Raw genomic sequence first — 19,944 nt, 5'->3', positions numbered from 1 at the left:
CAGCTGCAGCTGCTACTGCCACCAGTGCACTGCTGCTCTCCCCACCCGACTCAACCCTACCTATCTCCTTTTTAGAACCAGAGTGACTGTATTACAGAGTGCACCTGGCTGAATGCACCTATCTCCTTCCAAAACCAGAGTGACTTGCTGCAGGGTGCACTTGGCTTTCTAGACATACCTCCTACATTATCGGGAAATTCAAGACGTAAGACTCTCTGCAGCTGCCCTTTCTGTTCAGATCTCAGGGAGAAGCAAGCTCCAGTTTCCCTGATTCCTCATATAGACTTTACATCTGAGTGTAATTAAGCACAGCATTCCTGTCTGTTTCTGTTACTGGACACAGAACTAGAAAGTGTGTTGCTTCCCATGTGAAATCTGCAGTCATACATGCACTGAGTCTGGGCACAGGGCTTTTTTTTATAACCTTTTGTTTTCCCTCTCTCCAAACAGTTAGTTTTGAGTCATCCACAGGGAGGTTTTCTTATAAGCAAGGCCAATGTAACTGGAAGTGCAGACTGGCTCCCACATTGCCAGAGTGAAGGTATGATGAGTTCTACTGTCACAAAGAGATCAGAGCATTGCTCTCTTCTTAACCCATATCTTTGTCCCAACTAGTGGTCAGTCAGGACACCAAGGAGACCAGCACACAGTTTCCAACAAGAACTTCAAGCTATGGCAAACTAGATACACTGCTTCACAGTGATCATGCATGTGTGTGAAGGTGTATGTGGTGACTGGAGTCCACCTGCAGCTCTCACTCCCCTCGTCAGGTAAGTATACACCCGTTTTCTGAGACAGGTCTCTGGCCAAGCAGGTCAGGCTGGTTGCTCAGAAAATCCCAAGGATCCTCCTGTCTGCTTCACCAGAGTTGTGATTACAAACAAACCACCACATCCAGCTTTGCTACGTGTGCTTGCATGGCTAGAACTTTGCCAACTGAGCTATGCCCCTGTCCCCAGGTATCTCTAAGTGCTATCCAGATTCCACAGAAGAATATTTTAAATCTTTAGAACTTCTAAAGATGCCTTTTGTATTAACTGAAACTATACTGGAATTTCAAATTTTGCCTCCCCGGAATGTTAATACTGTTTTCTTTTCTAAGTACCCACATGCTGCTTGGATGAATATTCACAAGCATTAGAATGTATGGGGTATGCAGCAAAGCCTCCAGATTCTCACGATAGTTCTCTGGTTTAGAAGAACATAAATGTTTTTTAAGATTCATAGTAAAGCAAAGTATTCTGGCTTCAAGATGAACCTATAAGGGCCCAGTTGAAAATAGAGGCTCACAATCACAATAACTGTAGCACTTGCTCCAATGAATAGAGTAGAAGAACCCAGTGCTAACTTGACAGTCGCCTCAACCCTGCCTTCTCCCCAGTCACTTCCCAGCTGCCACCCAGAGCAGATGACCATAAGTTTAAAGACAAAAGACAATTAAGAATAGCACACTAAGATTTTTTGAGATAGGCATGGAATCTGTCTCCTCAATTCTTAGAGACATCTTTTCTGTGAAGAGTCAAAGTTATCTGAACAGTCTGGTGTCCCAAGACTCCTGCAAGCCTCCCTTGCTCAGCTACAGATTGAACTGAGACTTAAACACCTCTAAGACACACAAAGTCCTGCCCTAATCATTCACCATACACACATTAACAAGTATTTTTCAGGGTTAGACCCAAATATAAAAGCAGATCAATAAACTAGAAATACCCTCCTTAAAGCAGAAGTTTATCAAAAAAATAAGAAGATAACCGGAAGGAGGAGTCTGTCCATGGCAGAATTATTCATCCATTACAGTATTTATGTAAGTAATTTCCTGAATTTGTCCAAGTGCTAGACAACAATTTTGTCCGTGGATGGCAGTTAACAGAAAAAATAAAAAATATCCTGTTGCTAATAAAATACCAATGCACACCAGTGCCATCTGCTTTACACAAATCCGAGTTTCACTACTCTAAAAACAGCTGCTAGAGTTCCCCAAGTGTGTCTGTCATCTTTTGGAAACCAGCAAGGTTCTGACATGCAACCTTTCCTGAAGGCCATATGGTCAGAGAACATATACAATGAATAAAATCTCTAACCTAGAAAGCTAAACTTCCCATAAATTATTCTTGTTCCTTTCCCAGATGCCTGCAAATGTAGAGGGCCTCACTATGATCAGAGGCAGAGTCAATATACAAACCAAGAGGTAAGCACACCTGGTAGTTCCACCTGTGAAGTCAGCCCACCCCAATTAGTACTCCTGCAAAGGGCACTTTGAAGACATCTAGGTATCAAAAACCACATCTGCAGATGTCTCAAATACCACCCAGGCTCACTGCTTTTCTGAAGCCGGCCTAACAGCAAGAGAGAGAGCCCTTACCCATACATGCTGATTATAGCTGGGAGTCAAGATCCTGATTTAAGTAACAGGCTGGGGCTCAGGACTCTTAGCTGGAACCACAACTCAGCCTTGTTTCATATCCTTTTTGTCCTGCTTTCCTCTGCCCAGGTAGGCTGTGTTTCTGTTACCCTCAGATTCAGCCCCCATGGCCATCACTCCAATCCAGGATCCCAGAAGACCACAGCAACAATGCTATCTATTAACTTTAATCCTAGGGTGCTTCAGCTAGCATGCAGCATCAACCCAGCCTTAGTCTGGAAAGTAGGCACACATATTCAGGTAGCAAATAAGCAGAAAGGTAATGAGAGTCCCCAAAACATCATTGAACTGTCATTAACCCAAACTTTCACTTTCTTACCCCTTAAAATTACCAAGTGAGTTCTGCTGTATTGCTCACACCCTGACCAACACACATCAGGAACAATATTGCACCTAGCACACAGACAATCCAGAGAATCGGGTGCAAGAAGTCACTACTCCTTAATAGGATGGGAAGACTACTATAGATGAATGGCAGCTCAGAACAAAACCCCACACATGAGATTCTTTCTAACTACCTCAGCTCAATGCTTAAGCCACAGAAGGCACAATTCTGAGTTCTGATTCACCATGTCATTCCTGTGGTAACTCCTACCACTGCAGGGCATAAAGGTTAACAAATTACTAGTTCCCACCACCAAATGCAGAATTCTTTTACAACTGTGCTGTCATGGAACTTTGAGTGTTAAAGCGCTTCTACCATTGGAAAGAAAAGACTAGTCTAATCCATTCAAACTACTGTTTTGCTTTTCTTTATATCCCTTTAAAAATCCAAGATAAGAGATTATCATCCTCTCATAATTCCTATACAGATTGTGCTTTCATTTTTTTGCATCTCTTGTTAATTACATGACATTATCTATATTAATCCTATTCAGAAAGAACTGATAACTTCAGTTACAAAAAGAAAAGATGAAAACTTTGCATAAATTGCTTAGCAAAAACTTAATCGTATAAAAGCAAGAATAAAACGGCTTCAACTGCTATTATGCCACTTATCAGCTTCCCTAAAAGGGTCAGTTGGTATGTTTTAATAAGACTAATTAAATACTTTAACAATGTCACTGAAATTTCGTGACTCTTTCAATAAATTTCAACCTTCCTGTGTAACATTTTTTCATTTATTAATCTCACTTAAAATGCAAAGAACTGTATAAGAAACCAATTGACACTTAAGAATACCTCTTGGTTAATTCTGATTAAGTGGGTTAAAAGCAAAGAATAAAGACCACCAGTGACCCCTGACATAATTAAAATTACAACCTTCTATCACACGTGTTAATCCTCTTATCTGAGCATTTTCCATAGTTTTTTTCTTTAAGGTGTGACTTGTTTAAATATATTGATTTTTCTAGAAGGTATTTTTATATTTATAGATACAAGTTGAACATTCCAAAGAAAGAAGTGTAAATTTTATGTTCAGGAACACTGGGTGAATTTATGCAAGGCACTTTTGGTTCAAGTAGTAAACTAGAACAGTGACTGTTAGCTTAAAACCTCTGTCAAAATACTACTTTTGAAGAAAACAAAGACAACCCTGCATTCTGTCACAAAATAAGGCAATGCACTACTTCTGCACTCGCCCTTGTCACAGCCATGCCAACCGGCAGGTCCCTCTAGCAAATCCTCTGTAAGTATACCAAGGACTGTTACAGTCTTGCAGAACTGGTTCAGGTTCTTGGGTTTCAAGCTCTCTTTCTTAAAAGCAAAGTTTATTACAATACATGTCGAGAGCTAGTGTGACAGGTGAGTGAGTAAGAGTCACTTTTGCTGCCAAGCCTCACGGCCTGAGTTTGAGTTCCTAAATTCACAAGCTGTCCCCTGAACTCCACACATGTGCAAGAACATACACATACCATAATAAAACCAATGCAAATAATAATATTTGAAAGTGCATGTTGATATATAAGGACAAGTCAGCATAAAAACGAAAATAAAATAAAATAAAAATGGACTACCCTTGGTTCAAATGCTACCATTGAACCTTGGTTCAATGCACCGCTATGTAAGCTTAAGAAATTAATTCTTCCAATACTCAGCTTCCCAGTTTGTAAAACAGAGAAAATAGTAACACCTCTGGTTCCTAAAGTTGCTGGACATAAGCTATGAGAAAAATCTAAAATGTAGTAATCTACCAGTAACATTTTAGCTCATGTTTGATCTTTAACAATAACACTGTTAAGACTTTTTTTTAAAAAAAGAAAAAAGAAGCAATTAAAAAGTAAAGACATAGCCACATGATGGTGGCATACACCTTTAAACCCAGGACTTGGAAGTAATGACAGTCTGGCCTACAGAGAGAGGATAGCCTGTACTGAGGACACTGTTCCAGGACAGCCAGGGTTAACCGCCCCCAAAAAATCTCAAAAATGACAACAAACAAACAACAAAAAAAATCCCCAAAGTCATGGTCCAGTTATATGAGGAAAAATGTACAGCCTGTAAATTCCCATCTGTGAACACATTTCCCTGACAAGCTAAAGATAAGCACATGCTTCCAGCAACACTGTAGTGAATAAACTAACTCCAGCACTGGAATACTATATAGCAATGAGTTACCAGCTGGTGCAACAAAACCAGTGAATCTCAGGTGCCTTATGCCCCAGGAAAGGAGCCAGACTCCAAACAGATACATTTAAGGGCTGGCAGGGACAACACAGACTTGTTTGATGACACTGTCCTTTGTTATCATCATAATAAAGAGCTCACAGACTATTATAACAAAAATACTATTTTACATGGGAGAAAAAAATTCTAATCATTGGGAAGAAATGCATTTCAATGTGTCTTAGGACATCTTTCCAAGTTTATCTTTAAAATGTATCAAGGTTTGGCAGAATGGCTCAGGGGAAAAAATGTTGCACAAGCCTGTCAATCTGACTTCATCCCCAGAACCCATATGCTAGGAGAAAACTATCATACTACTTGTCTTCTGACCTCTGCACACACGCTGTGGCACTTGTGCCCTACCCCTCACACTGATGATAAAATTTCTTTTTAAAAATGTACCTGAACTTATTTATGAGTGTCTTAAAAACTCCTGGGGAAATGAATGCTTAAGACTGGGAAGACGGGTCAGCTGGAAAGTGCCTGCTAGGCAAGCCTGAGGACCTGAGTTTGGTCCTGGGTACCCAGGAAAAGAGTCAGGTATGGTGGCATACATGTAATCCTAGTGCTGGGGAAGTAAATACAGGAATGGATCCAATGGCTCATTGGACAGTCATCCTAACATAAAAAACTTACAAACCCCAGGTCCCAGTGATTAATCCTGCTTCAAAATAAATAAAGCGATCCTGAAGAATAATCGCTAATAACCTAGGTATGTGCATGTATACTCTCTCAAACATAATAAAACAAAATAACTGGAGAGCACACTACAATTAAAGATAAAACATGAAGATATTTTCTTAGTGTAGAGGGCAATTCCATGGTTTTAACTTCCTATTGCTGTCCAACATGAATGGCTGCATATTAAACTGCAACACTGATGGCTGCATGACTAAATTGAACATTGGTGAGCTAAATTACTATATTGTAGATGGAAAAATTCTACTCAGGAGTAGTTAGGTCTAGGGACAGGAAAGTCGCCCACTGGGTATAGGCTTTTGCTGCCTGAATACCTGAGAACCCTCATGGTAGAAGGAGAGTACAAACTCTAAAATGTTGTCCTCTGAACTATGAAAGAATGCCAAGGCATGCATAGGCGTACACATAAAAGCATGTGTGTGCACACACACATGTACCCCAAAAGATACAAGTCCACTTGCATGGCACTGCACAATTCAGGATGATGTGCTGTTGCCAATTTAATACTTTTACCCAAAACAGACAAACGGTTTATTTTATGATGCAGTTTTTATAGAATATTGCAATGATTCTGATTACTGCACACACACACAAAAAAAATCAGTACGAAACCATTTCAATGGCTATTTCCTGGCCTTTGGGTTATTAGTGTGGCCTTTAACCCAGTCCTACCTCCAGTCCTGTGTATAAGGCATGCCAACGATGCAGAGTCAAGCTAATGGGTTACTGAATCTGATAAACCATCTCTTCCTTTAATGACTGTTTCCACTGTGTTTAGCTGCTCTTGTTACTGCTGCAGATGGGCATTCATTGATATGATTAAATTTGATGGTATGATAATGTATGGTAATCATGATTAATCAGAAACCCAGAAGCAAGTGGAGGATGCTGGGTATTATGTCACCTGCATTTTAAACTGCATTCTCTGCTTGCAAGCCTGACAATATCTGACAGCTGGAAGGATCTCCTACCACATTCTCCTGCTACTACTCAAAGATCTGATAAGAGGAAATGTCCATCATCCCTTCCCTATCTTAAGTGGTAATAATTATAAGGCAATGCAGCCATGTTGTAAAAACTGTAAACACTTAAAAGCAAGACTTTTCTTCCTGGAGAGCATAGTCTTGATTCTCATCAGTGAGGCTATGATCAGAAAAGAAATGGGATTTGCTGCAGCAGTCTCTCAGACATGATTTGCATGAAATAGCACTCAGGACCCAGCCAGCAAGCCCCGATCATCAGCACCTGATACCACAAACCACAGTATGCCCAGAGTCCTGCTGCATACCAACCTCATTTGCCAGGTCAGTCCAAGCAATACTGCCACTACTAAAGACTAATTCCAACTTAGAAGTACACACATTTTCATCCTGAATTTAAACAAAGAACAAGAAATCATTCAACACTGGTATGAAGAAAGGAAAGTGGACACAAAGTCCTACCCCAAATCAAGAAGCTATTTGCAATTGATACCTGCTGGGAGAGGGAAAAATCAATTTTCTTCAATGAAGTGTAACTGGGTATATCAATCACACTCCAGGTCAAGCCCTATACCCAGGAGATTCTATGGTTTTGTGGTGTATGTGTCTGTTTGTCTGTCTGTCTCTTACTGAGTTTATGTTTGACATCTGGTTTTATTGTTTTGTGTGTGTGCTTTAAGAGACAGAACTGAGAACATGAAGTTGGGTGAGTAGGAAGGTGGTGAGGATCTAGGGGAGGGGAAAGAATATAAAAATATATTGCACGCAAAAATATTTTTTAATAAAGAAAATTTTCCACAGCCTACCCGTATGTTGTTGGTCACCAGAAACATCATCAGCCTAAATACATCAGTGCAAATTCAAAGGGTTGAAACAGCTTTATTATTCTGTCAGAAAGCTTTAAATCAGTGCTTCCCAATCTTCTTAAAGCTGTGACCCTTTAATTCAGCTCCTCATATTGTGGTGACCCCAACCCTACAATTATTTTTGTTGCTACTTTATAATTGCAGTTTTGCTACTGTTATGAATCATAATGTAAATACCTGTGTTTTCTGATGGTCTTAGACAATCCTGGTGAAAGGGTCATTTGATCCTCCCAAGGGGTTGAGACCCAAAGGATGAGAACAACTGCTTTAAATGGGGATTTATATATAAAACAGCAGTGGGACTCAAAATGAAAGTTATCAAAGTAAGATTTACTACAATTGACATTTTAGCATTGCTGTGAGCAAGCAATGTCTTTTCTAGAACAAACAACCAAAAAACTATACTTAAAGACTCACAACCAACCATGGTAATGATATACAAAGTAGGGAGTGCTGTCTCTGTGCAGTGAAACCAGAAAGATTTTTAACATGAAAACAGGAACACGTAAGTTGAAGGTAGAATTCAAACAGAAACAAAAATAGGAAAAAAGACAGGACCTGCATACAAAGTAAACTAGCTCTTCCTCTTATAAAAACAAGACACAAATGTGCTGTGAACGGATACTGACAAGCTCTGGTCCACGCAGTGAGCACTGACTGAAGTGGTGGTTACTAACAGGCAAAGGGACACAAAGGAGACCCTATGACCCCTGCCTTGGATGCTACTTGTTCTTCTACCAGGGCCTGTGGGCATCTGTTACTTAAATAACAGATGTACATTATACTCAAAAGACTAACAGTGACTCAAGATAAAGGAGAAACATAGCCATTCTCTGATCAGTAACAACTGAAATATAATTTATATTTGCAAGACATTCTTAAGTCTGGTCTGGAAATATAAAAGTCATTTAATTAAATTAAAAAAAGAAATCCAGGCATAGACCTAATTTTTAGTCTGAAGCTTAAATCACAAAGTACTGTACATGTGTGGATGGGGTTAGAACCATATCCATGTGTGAAGACAAATATGATGCATAAACCATGACCCAAGTGCCTCTATAGCAGTTTCTCTCAAAACTAAGAACTTAAAACAGGACCCTCTTAGAGTATTTCTCACCTCGATAATTAAGTCTTTGTTCTAATTACCTAATAGTCACTGTCAATCTTACACCAACCATCTACAATACATTAAGAGTGAATATCTAAAATAATGCCAGGTCATTGCATGCAAACAAACTGTTAGGCTGGTTGGCAGGCTGTGCATCAATGTAATGGAAGCAAGGCTGGGAGTAATCTGGGCTCAAGCCCCAGCACCACTCAAAACACAACAAAAACCGTATTATACTAGCAAATCTAGAGGAGACAGTCACTAAGAAAATTTTCCATCTACTAGTTTGTTTTTACCCAAATCTCCATCATTTGATTTTACCAATAAAGACTGGAACCAGATACTGGAATGAAAGCCTGCTAGCTCAAAGAGGAAGAGAAAACACACAGCTGACCTTCCTCCTCTGTCCTTGTTTCAGAAGCCTCTCTTCTTCTACCATAACAAACAAGTCTCTTCAAACCCAATGTCCCTCCCTTCTACTTACTGTGTGTCTCTCTATCTGTCCTCCTGACTCCCTCTTACTTTCTACGGGTTTTTTTCTTTTTTTCAAGATTTATTTATTAATTATGTATACAGTATTCTGTCTGCATGTCCACTGCAAGCCAGAAGAGGGCACCAGATCTCATTACAGATGGCTGTGAGTCACCATGTGGTTACTGGGAATTGAACTCAGGACCTCTGGAAGAGCAGTCAGTGCTCTTAACCTCTGAGCCATCTCTCCAGCCTCTATGGTTTTTTTCTTAAAAATTTTATATTCACCTCTTGTCAACCTGATTATTTGCCCTGCCTCTTGACCTATGACTGATTTTATTTAATCCTGTTTACAATATTCAAGTAGAACATTCTTGGATTAAAGGTGTGTGCCAGGGCTGAGCTATACCACAACGACAAACAGGTTTTTCCAGTAAATAACGCAATCTGGGGGTTCACAGTGTGATCAAATATCCTGCAATATACTAGTTCTTAGTTATTTCTGAAGTCTTCATAAAATAGCCAGTAAAAATGGCGTTTTAAGCTAGTGCTGTTACCTCTAGTGAGGAAGAGAAAATTTGCTCAGGCTGAGTGGTAAATGCATGCATGCACCCAGGTCCTTTCCAGACCTGGAGCTGGGGCCACCCTTACCCATGTCTGTCCTGTCTGCTTCCCAGTGAGTGAGGAAAAGAGAAGAACTGTTTTTAGTTCAGTATGTACTCCTAATCCTCTGATACAAGTTCAATGTATCACTGAAGTTTACAATGCAAGACATATAAAAACTTAAACATTCTTTCTTTTCTACACTACTCACTTTCACAAGTACCAGTAAACTCTCAACTCAAATATTGTGTAAGTTTCCTCAAGTTGAAACATTCCATTGTGCAGAAAGCTCCTTAAACCAAAAGTAAACAACTCAAAATAGCTTCACAAAGTTTCTGAAATTGACCAGATTCAGTAGGCCGGTCCCTGCCAGAGTAAGCAATAAATACTGAGAGTCTCCTCACAAGGAACTGAGCAGCAAGGAAGACTCAGGAGAAAAGCTGCAAAGGAAGATTCTGAGACCAGACCAGTTGCCTGGAAGAAACAGAAAGCAGCAGAGCTACCTGGAAGAGGTTTAGACTGACGGACGCATCTGAAAAAGGAGCTCTCCAATCTGTTGAGCCACCTGCAGGCTCTGCAGTGTGCTCCAAGATCCCAGATTTTTGTGAGCTGTCAGACATAATGGGGTGGATTTTGGTCAAGCAGCCGTCTTTGAGTCATTTCTGCTCCTGTAAGTAACCACTCACCCATATTTTTTAAGTAACCCCAATAAACTCATTGGTTCACCAAAGCTGAAATTAATGGTATCCATACCTTGGTCTGTGTGGAATTCGTATTTGGGGTGAGTACACGTATGTATTACATCTCCCCAGGATACATTTTGTCACACAACTTCTAACTAACAGAAAAAGTAGCTATGCACTGTGTGTGCAGCATTGCCCAAGATAACATCTATCCTCAGGGAGATGAGAATGCGTATATAGAAGAGATCCACTTGGGAAAGATGAACAAAACAAATTTGACTTTAGTTAAGTTCTAATTCCATTTAAACTGGTACAAAGACTTCCAAATTCAAATCTAATTTTATGCACCAAAGAAAAACAATGAATCCACTACACCTAGAAAGTCTGAATTTGGGTTTCTTAACTAAATACTTTATCATTTCTGTGTAGTCTTTGTGTGCATGTGTGTGTGACTTGATGCTGAAGACGGAACTCAAAACTTTGAATAAGCATTCTACTACTGAGCTATAATCTCCAGCCCTTCCTCCTTTTTTTGAAGCAAGGTCTTGCTATCTAGGCCCAGGCTAGTACCTACCTCAGGATTCTCTTACCTTAGTCTCTCAAGTGCTAAGATTATAGGCATGTGCCACTGTAAAGAGATTATGGGTCATTTGATAAAGCAAGAGTCTGTGTAATAAATACTGTCTCTCAATTATTAAGAAAGGCTAGATTTGATCTGCAGTGCATATAGCCAGCAGAAATAAATGATCAAAGGCTTAATTAGGTCATAATATTGCTTTTGCTGTTTTAAATCATTTTACTCAGGTATTAAATGAAGACCCAACTTGGGCTTCACTTAATTCTTCTTGGTTCGTAATAGTTGTGAACTGCCATAAAACAGATCCTTGGCTAATATTTATAATATCAAGTTTATATTCATGGCAATCATGCTTAAAATAGTGGTGGGGGGAAAAAGTCTCTTTTGGTTGTTGTTTTAAAGTTCCAGTTTAAATAAATGTCAGAAGACAGCCCTGAGTTTATCTCCCTTCCAAACATGTTCTGAAGGAAAACAAAAAACAAAAAACAAAACAAAACAAAAAAAACCCAACCCACGGTGTCTGTACTGTACTTGGAAAAACCAACCCCATACTGATTTCTCTGAAAGACTAAAAGAGTAGATGAAGCCCTGCATATTTTCAGTTAACCACCATGACTTAGCTTTTTTATCTAGATGCTAGGACATGTCACATAAAGTAGACATTTATTAGACAGTGACCAACAAAGACCTGTAGGGTTTCTTTAGTTATACACACAGCCGATATCTAGCCCAACTACTTTCCAGTACAGGCTGCCACCTTCTCCAATGGAAGGTTCAGAAATCTTAATGCCACCTTCAGAGTAGTCTTTAGATCTTAAAAAAATAAATTGTGTGTGTGTGTGTGTGTGTAAAGGCGGCTCAGGAGTTAAGAGCACTAACGTCTCTTCCAAAGGACCTGGGTTTAATTCCCAGCACCCACATGGCAGCTCACAACTGTCTGTAACTCCAGAATCAACATACTCAACAGACATATACACAGGCAGGCAAAACACCAATTTAAAATAAAAATTACAAAAGAGCAAATGCTTAACACTATTAAATGAATGAATTTAGAGATCAGGGAGAAGGCTCTGAGGATGTGGTGATTTTAATGAGAATTGATCCCATAGGCATATATATTTGAATGCTCAGTCACCAGTCAGTGAAACTGTTTGAAAAGGATTAGGTGTCAGCCTTGTTGGTGGAAGTGTTTCTTTTAGGTGGGCTTTGAGGTTTCAAAAGCCCAGGCCAACTCAAGTCTCTGCCTCTCTCTCTCTTCAGGATGTAAAGTTCTCGGCTACTGCTCCAGTACCATGCCTGTATACTTCCCACAATGATGATCAGGGACTTACCGTGTAGGCAAGCCCCCGATTAAATATTTTCTTTTGTAAGTTTTCTTGGTCATGGTATCTCTTCACAGCAACAGAACAATAACTAAGGCAGAGAGTAAAGACGCTGGCCACTAAGTCTTACAACCGGAGTTCCAACCTAGAACTGACATGGTAGGAGGAGAGAACCAATTTTTCTTCAAGTTGTCCTATTACCTTTAAGTGCTAAGCTTTCATTTACTCTAGTAATATCCTTAAAACATGAGGTTCCCCCTTCTAATATCATATAAAATTCTATTTGTACAATTGAAAAATAAAAGTGAAAATTGTAAATTTCTCTAATTTCATACTGACAAGCACTGTTTCATAAAACCATTAAAATACATGCATTTCTGAAAACCAGAACTGCGTTTTTACATCAAATTCTAGCACCATGATGTGAATTAAACATGAAAACAAGACCAATAGTAAATTTCACATAGGCCTGAGGAAAGGGAAGCAAGATTTCCTCAGAAGTACATGGATGATACCATGACAGCCTGGAGGACACAGTCATTCACAAAGACGCTCTGAATAGGGATTGGTAACCAAAAACAACTAATCAAAGACTAAATTTATATAACGTAAACAGCAATCTAAGAAAAAAACCTAGCTAAATATGGGAACAAGGCCAGAAAGGACCAGTTTCAGATGGTACCACAAATAATAGCTACAAAGCCAGAGTATCTAAAAATTACTCCAAACCCTGAGCCCAACAGTGGACCGCTCAGTGGACCTGGTTCGTCGGCAGGCTCTCCTTCTAACCTGTCTGGGGCTACCACGGACATCCATTTACTGCTCATCATCAATAGGCCACACACGTACTCACTTCCCTTTTCCTATCCAAATGACATTAGCATTTCATTATGTACACAGTGTTCAGCCTCCATGTGTGACTGCAGGCCAGAAGAGGGCACCAGATCTCATTACAGATGGCTGTGAGTCACCATGTGGGTTGCTGGGAATTGAACTCAGGACCTCTGGAAGAACTGTTAGTGCTCTTAACCTCTGAGTTATCTCTCCAGCCCCATATCTAAATTTTTTTATTTAAGAACAGGAAACTTGTTGCTCAGGAATACTCCCAGCTCTTTAATAACCAAGCATGTCATTCTTATTTTCTGGAATCTGACATAAACTCACAGATGTCACATGTCTGTAAGATGTGCCTTCAACACAACCATGACAAAACCAGAATTCATATTCTTTAAGATGAGAGAAATTCTGCTGAGAGTCTTGATTCAGCAATTGTATAGTTAAAACTAATTTCACTCTCAAACATCCACTGATGTTTAATTAAAACTTAAGGTTTTAATAAATATTTTCCACTGCAGAGACTACAGTCAACATTCACCAATGCCCACACTGTATATGGCTGGGCAAGTGCAGTACCAGTATCTCTCAGTCAGCATGTGCTTCCCCCCCGCCAGAAAGAAGAACAGCTGCTACTCACTGGGAATCTTTGGGGTCCCACGGCAGGCCTCGGCTGGCTTGGAACTGGCAGCAAGGGCACTGTAAGAAAACACCTTGCATTACAATCACTTAGCATCAGACTGGATGGGACGAAGACAACACACAAGATCCCACACAAAACATATAATACATGTACTGGGCACACAATAACATTAAGTTTAGACTATACCTATACACACTTGGTACTTTTGATAATTTCATAAGAGGAGAGGGGATGGTATTTTTGGCCCCAGAATAAAACAGCCCAATATGAAGCTTCAGTTCTAACAGAGAATTACTATTTAGAATTTAAATACTTTTACAACAAAAAAAGATAATTTTCTTTTGAAATTAAAAGACCTAGTTTCAGTGAAATGTGACATGGTAGGGTACTCTTATAACCCTACCATTCAGGAAGTCTGAAGAAGGAAGACTGTTACAAGTTTGAGGCCAGTCTGGGATACACAGTGAGCATAAGACCAGTCTGGCTTACATAGTAAGCCCTGCCCAGTTACACACAAATTGAAATGTGAATCCTATAGAATCAGAAGAGAGGGAGAAAGAGGAAAAGAAGAAGAAAAAGAGGAAGAGGAAGGGTGGAATGATGCTTGTGTACCCTTATAGAGAATGACAAGGAAGCAAATTACCACGCTGACACTTGTAGGTTGGTTTTATTTTCAAAGTGGTCAAATTCTCGCCAGTCTACTAGATGAAGAAGTCCACTTGTTTGAAGAGGATATATCATGGTAGCAAAAAATAAGGGCTAAGTCCTTAGGGCTAAAGCATGTGCTGCACATTACACTGGTCTCATTGACCAGGATTTGGAAGAACTCATCACTGTTGTGTTATAGGAGGTTACAGCCAAACATGGTGCTAGATGCACCCTGAAAACCTCACATACGAGTACCTAAAATGTGATACATTAGGAGAGATCTTTTATGTGATACATTAGGAGAGGTCTTTAAAGAGGTCTGAATGAAGAGCACTAATTCAATCTAACTAACATCCTAGAGAAAAGGAGAAATGCAAATACATGCTCACAGAGACACCATGTGAGAACATGGGGAAGTCATCTGCAACCCAAGAATGAGCCCAGGGGAATCAGCCTGCCCATGCCTATACCTCTTGGTAGTGCTTGTTACAGCAGCCTCAGCAAACTATTAATTAAAGTTTTAATACAGCACAACTTTAGTAAGAGGACTCTGGGAAATGAGAAATACAGGCACAAAAATGCACCTGAAGAATCAGTCCAATCACTTTAAAATAGTGACACACCAAACTTGTATTTTCTACAGTTACAAAATGAAACCCATACATTGAACTGTATCAAGATTAGTATAATTGACATTACACTTTACAGGCTCAATCATGTGGGCCATCTCACTATTTGATCAAAGCAAATGTAACTGAAACTTCCTCTTACAGAATGTCAAACTAGCAGAAGTCCAAGCCTCCCTGAGAGTCTATTTCAACACAAGACTTACTGTAAGAAGACACACAGAAGTTAGGCATCTAAAGGGAAAGAACAGACTATATTCAGAGGAGGAAAAAAAAGAAGAGTATTCTCATCTCAGAAGATAATAAGGGTGAAGAAAAAAAGATACATTTAACAACAGACAGACAATATTTTTAAATCAAGCACCACATATAAAACACCAAGCTCCTCTACCAAACCATTTATAGGAACTAAATAACTACAACACAACCCAGTAAGAATGAGGAGATGAGAGCTGATTCTAATGAATGGGTTTATTAACATGATCTCTGAGGAATTGGCAACACTGACAAAGTCTCTGCCCTCTTTCTTCAAGAAATAAATAGTATACAGAACTCACAGAGGCAAAGCAGGGCATGGAAGCAGGTGTGTTTCAGCCCAATCCAGACAGCAATAGGATCAAGACCCAACCCCTTGCCAGGCACCACAAGGAGCAGAAGGGAACTTAAAACTTCTGATGTTTACACCAGTCTAGTTAAACCTTGACCCTAAAAATTTGGTATTTACTATTTACGTAGGCTCTTAGCATCCTATGTATATAACAGAAGACATTTTCAGTTTATTACAATTGTAAGGATGGATATCTGAAGAACTACTTAAGCATCCATCAAACTGGTTTAATTATATTACAATGGAGGAGTCTTTTACCCTCAGAAAGAAAACAGACTAATTTATAAAAGACATGCAAGGGCTGGGGAGCCTATCTCAGTGGAAAAGCATTTATCTAGCACCCAGCATTGGGCAGGCTCTGAGTTCCAGCACCATGTATATACACACATGCAAACATATTCATATAATTACTCAGTATATGGCTTATATGCTAATAATGAAAAGATTTTCAGCAGGAATGTCGAGATAATTCAGTGGTTAAGAGTGCACACTGCTCTTGCAGAGAGCTCATCCTATTCATAGCCCACATTGAACAGCTCACAACCACTGTAATTCCAGCTCAAGCGATCCAATATCTTTGGGCCTTCATGGACAATGCATACACATGCACACACCTCTACACAGATACATATATACAAATAATTAAAAATGAATTTATCTAGGGATAGGGATGCACACCTTTAATTCTAGCACCCATAAATCAGAGGCAGCTCTCTGTAAATTTGAGGCCAGCCTGGATACAGTTTGTTCCAGGCCAACCAAGGCTACATACTGAGACCCTGGATGGATGATGGATGGATGGAAATACTCTTTTTTATTGCTTGTTTGTCTTGAGACATGGTCTTACTATGTACCTCTAGCTGTCCTGAAATGATATAGAACAGGCTGGCCCCAAACTCACAGAGATTCACCTGCCTCTGCCTCCCAATTGCTGGGATTAAAGCTGTACACTTTAACAAGTTTTTTTAAGTGTACTTAGCTGTTAACACAGAGAACTGCTAGTTTAATCTGTACTTTGCATGTAAAGACACTCAGCCTCTCCCAAGAACTGGGGTTTCAATTTAAGCTAATTTACAAAGTACTAAATCATCAAATATTGCTAGGACCTCATATGTGTCCAGCAAGAATAAGGTTTTCTTCTCTCTGGCATCTGGTACATGAAATGCAAGGATCAAGTAGCATCAAAGCTCCTGGATTCATGGTGACCTTAAATAGCTTCAAATGGACTCAGCATTTACTGAGTCATTCAAGCTCCTGGATGCGGGACCTGCATTTATTACTTTCCAGCCTGATAACTTCTAGCAAGTGACACCATTTAGTCTACAGAACATTCCAGGACCTCTTTACAGCTTTATTATCTTCCAATACTATTGTATTTCTGTTAGGCTGAAAAATCTATACATCTTAACAGCCATCAGTTTTTCACTGAAATTTACAAGGAACTATCTAATTAACTGATGCTGGTATAGGGCAACTTTGAGAAGTTCAATTTAGGAAACAGAGAAGACTTATGGTGGGGGCTGGAGGGACATCTCCAGTTAAAGTATGGGAACTAGAGTTTAGATCCCTAGCACCTGCAGATGTCACATGGTTATATAACCTACCTGCAATCCCAGCACTGGGAAGGCAAAGATGGAGAATGCCCAGAAAAAAGTTAGCAACTTGACTAGCCAAACATGTGAGCTCTTGGTTTGGCAAGGGACCCTGTGCTTTCTCTCTCAACTTGTGAAATTCCTTTACCTCCTGAGCTCACCAGAAAGAATCACCAACACTGTTCCTTCCTCAGGTGCCCCAAAGTGACGACAATTCCTCCCATTCTTCTGGACAGGTGGTCTCCTTCCCAATCCCACTGCAGTCCCAAGCCCAGACCTCAGGCCACCTAAAGCTCCTCCTTTACTTTGTAAAATCAGTTCCTGAGCCATTGCCACCATCTCCCTAACTCTCTACCCCAAGCTCACTGTCACTGCATGAAGACACCGTCCTTTCCATGCAGCTCTCAGCACTCTCCATCTGTCTTCCTCCAGGACCACTTTCAATAACTATCTCTTCCTCTGGGGCTTTCTCCTCACAGGACTCATCAATTTCAGGACTAGTTTATCCACTACTCTGTGAACACAGATGTCCATAATACACTGAGAATAACAGGCAAGCACAGACAGTAACACACAATATTGTGCCAATTCTCATCTCCAGTCATTTCTTCCAAATTTGGGGCTTACCCTTGGTCTGCTCCCAGAACATGGCTTCAAGACTTCTCTCTTCAGACTTTCCCACATATTCTATCCCCAACTTGCTCACTAAGAAAACTTCAGTCATCATAAGAACTTATCTAAGATTCTGTATCCTACCACCATGCACACAAGGCCACCTTCTGCACTCACACTTGTCGCCCCGTGTCTGGAAATTCCCCATGCCAACTTCTGGCACAAGGGTCCTGTCAGGATAAGCCTTTCGTCTCACCTAGATCAGGGATGCTCCCCCCCTATGCTTGAACGTTCCTCAAGCCTGCTTCCCCGTCCTCAACAACAAACATAGTGTTTTAGAGAACACTATGGAAAGAAGTCTGTCAGCACACATCAGGACCTTCCCATTTTGAGAACAGTTTAGTCAGGCTCCTTCCTACCACGTTCATTTCACAAGCCACTAAGCAGAACCGAGGTCTTCCTACAGTCCAGGGAAATCGACAGCCTGCCCAGCAATGCTTCTTCAGCTCCCGAATCTGCCCCCCGCAGCCCTGCCAAATTCTTCTCCGATTCATACCTCCAGCACCCCAGCTCTTCTCTGTATCTCTGCACCTCTGCTAGAGTTCTAGACCAGTGGATCTTAACCTTCCTAATGCTGCAACCATATAATATGTTCCTTATGTTGTGGTGATCCCCCACCATAAAAATTATTTTTGTTGTTACTTCATAACTGTAAGTTTGCTACTCTTAATTGTAAATATCTGGTAACAGACAACCCCTATGAAAGGGCTGTTTGACTACTCTCCAAAGGAGTTGGGACTCATAGACTGAGAACCACTATTCTAGACCCTCTATACACTAGCAATGCCCAATTTGAATCATTAGCCCAGGTCATTTGAACTTGCTCAGTTGCTGGTTAGTCACCACCACCCTTCCAGATTCTCAGCCTCCCTCCCCTATTCATCCAATCCACCTGTATCATATGCAGTCTCTCACTGCCTCTTCTGCACTCTCCTCTTACCCCTGGTTCTTGCAGTCACCAGCAAGCTGGACACATACTTCTCCCCAGGTGTCCCACAGTCTTCCATGAAACACCATATTGGTGCAAAAGGCCTTGTAGATCCTGATCATGAATTTTAAGTCATCATAAATAAGCTCACATACATCCTTATCAATCAAAATGGGGACTACCATCATCAACACACTTTTTTGCAATAAGAAGTATGTATACTTCCATATAGTGTGTATATTCCATGCTTCAGGAACACATTCTGCATCTTGCAGATTATAGAAAAAAATTTTCCTGCAAAAAAGTCACTGAGATGCTCAAAGATTATCAGTCAGTTGGGGTGAAGTCAGGAGAACATGGGCGATAACTCAAAACATTATAGGTTAATTTATTCAACTTTGGAACCACGAGTTGTGCAGTATAAAATCATTATGGTAAAGAACTGGGCCTTTTCCACTGGACAGTGCAGCTGTAAGCACAGAATTTTTGTTTTGGTTTTGGTTATTCTCTGTCTAGCCCTGGCTGTCCTGGAACTCACTCAGTAGACCAGGCTAACCTTGAACTAACAGAGATAAACCTGCCTCTGCCTCCACCTCCCAAGTGCTGGGATTGTAGGTGTGCACCACCACTGCCTGGCAGACATTGTATTTTCAGTGCATCTCATCATTTGCTGGCACATGTCTCAGGTAAAATGGCTACACTGAGGCTCACAAGTTATAAAGGAGCAGATGGCCACAGACAGAGAGCAAACAACGATTATAACCTTTCTGCTGGGGAGGACTCTACTGCACCCTCCCGCTTCAACCACTGAGCTCATTTTCATACCCTATCATGTACTATGCACCTTTTACCACATCGTAATCTAATCAAGAAATAGTTTGTTGTTGTTGAATAGAGCTGAGACAAAATGATGTTTGTTTTTTTTCCAGTCAGCTGATGAGGAACCCACCTATGGAGCCTTTATACCTTTCCAATTTGCTCAAATGCTAAGTGACTGTTTAGCAGCACACTGAGCTCTAAGAGTACCCGTTTCAACAACTGCTCTGTCATCACTGT

The 19,944-nt window shown here is 40.3% G+C and overlaps 1 protein-coding gene across 5 annotated transcripts in view; it reads right to left on the bottom strand.

Moving 5' to 3' along the window:
* The window catches only part of Rbm33 (RNA binding motif protein 33), a 106,301-nt gene that overhangs the window by 39,209 nt on the left and 47,148 nt on the right, over positions 1–19,944 (bottom strand). For all 5 annotated transcript variants that reach the window (XM_085691101.2, XM_048440186.3, XM_048440187.3 and 2 more), the window contains one exon: positions 13,813–13,871. In XM_085691101.2, coding sequence (XP_085547227.2) covers positions 13,813–13,871 — 59 coding nt within the window. The remainder of the gene's footprint in view (positions 1–13,812; positions 13,872–19,944) is intronic.

This window comes from Myodes glareolus, chromosome 6, assembly GCF_982192425.1.
Source record: "Myodes glareolus chromosome 6, mMyoGla1.1, whole genome shotgun sequence".
In the NCBI taxonomy this organism is placed as follows: domain Eukaryota; kingdom Metazoa; phylum Chordata; class Mammalia; order Rodentia; family Cricetidae; genus Myodes; species Myodes glareolus.
Note: the sequence above shows the minus strand (reverse complement) of the source record. Positions and strands in the feature narration are given on the sequence as shown.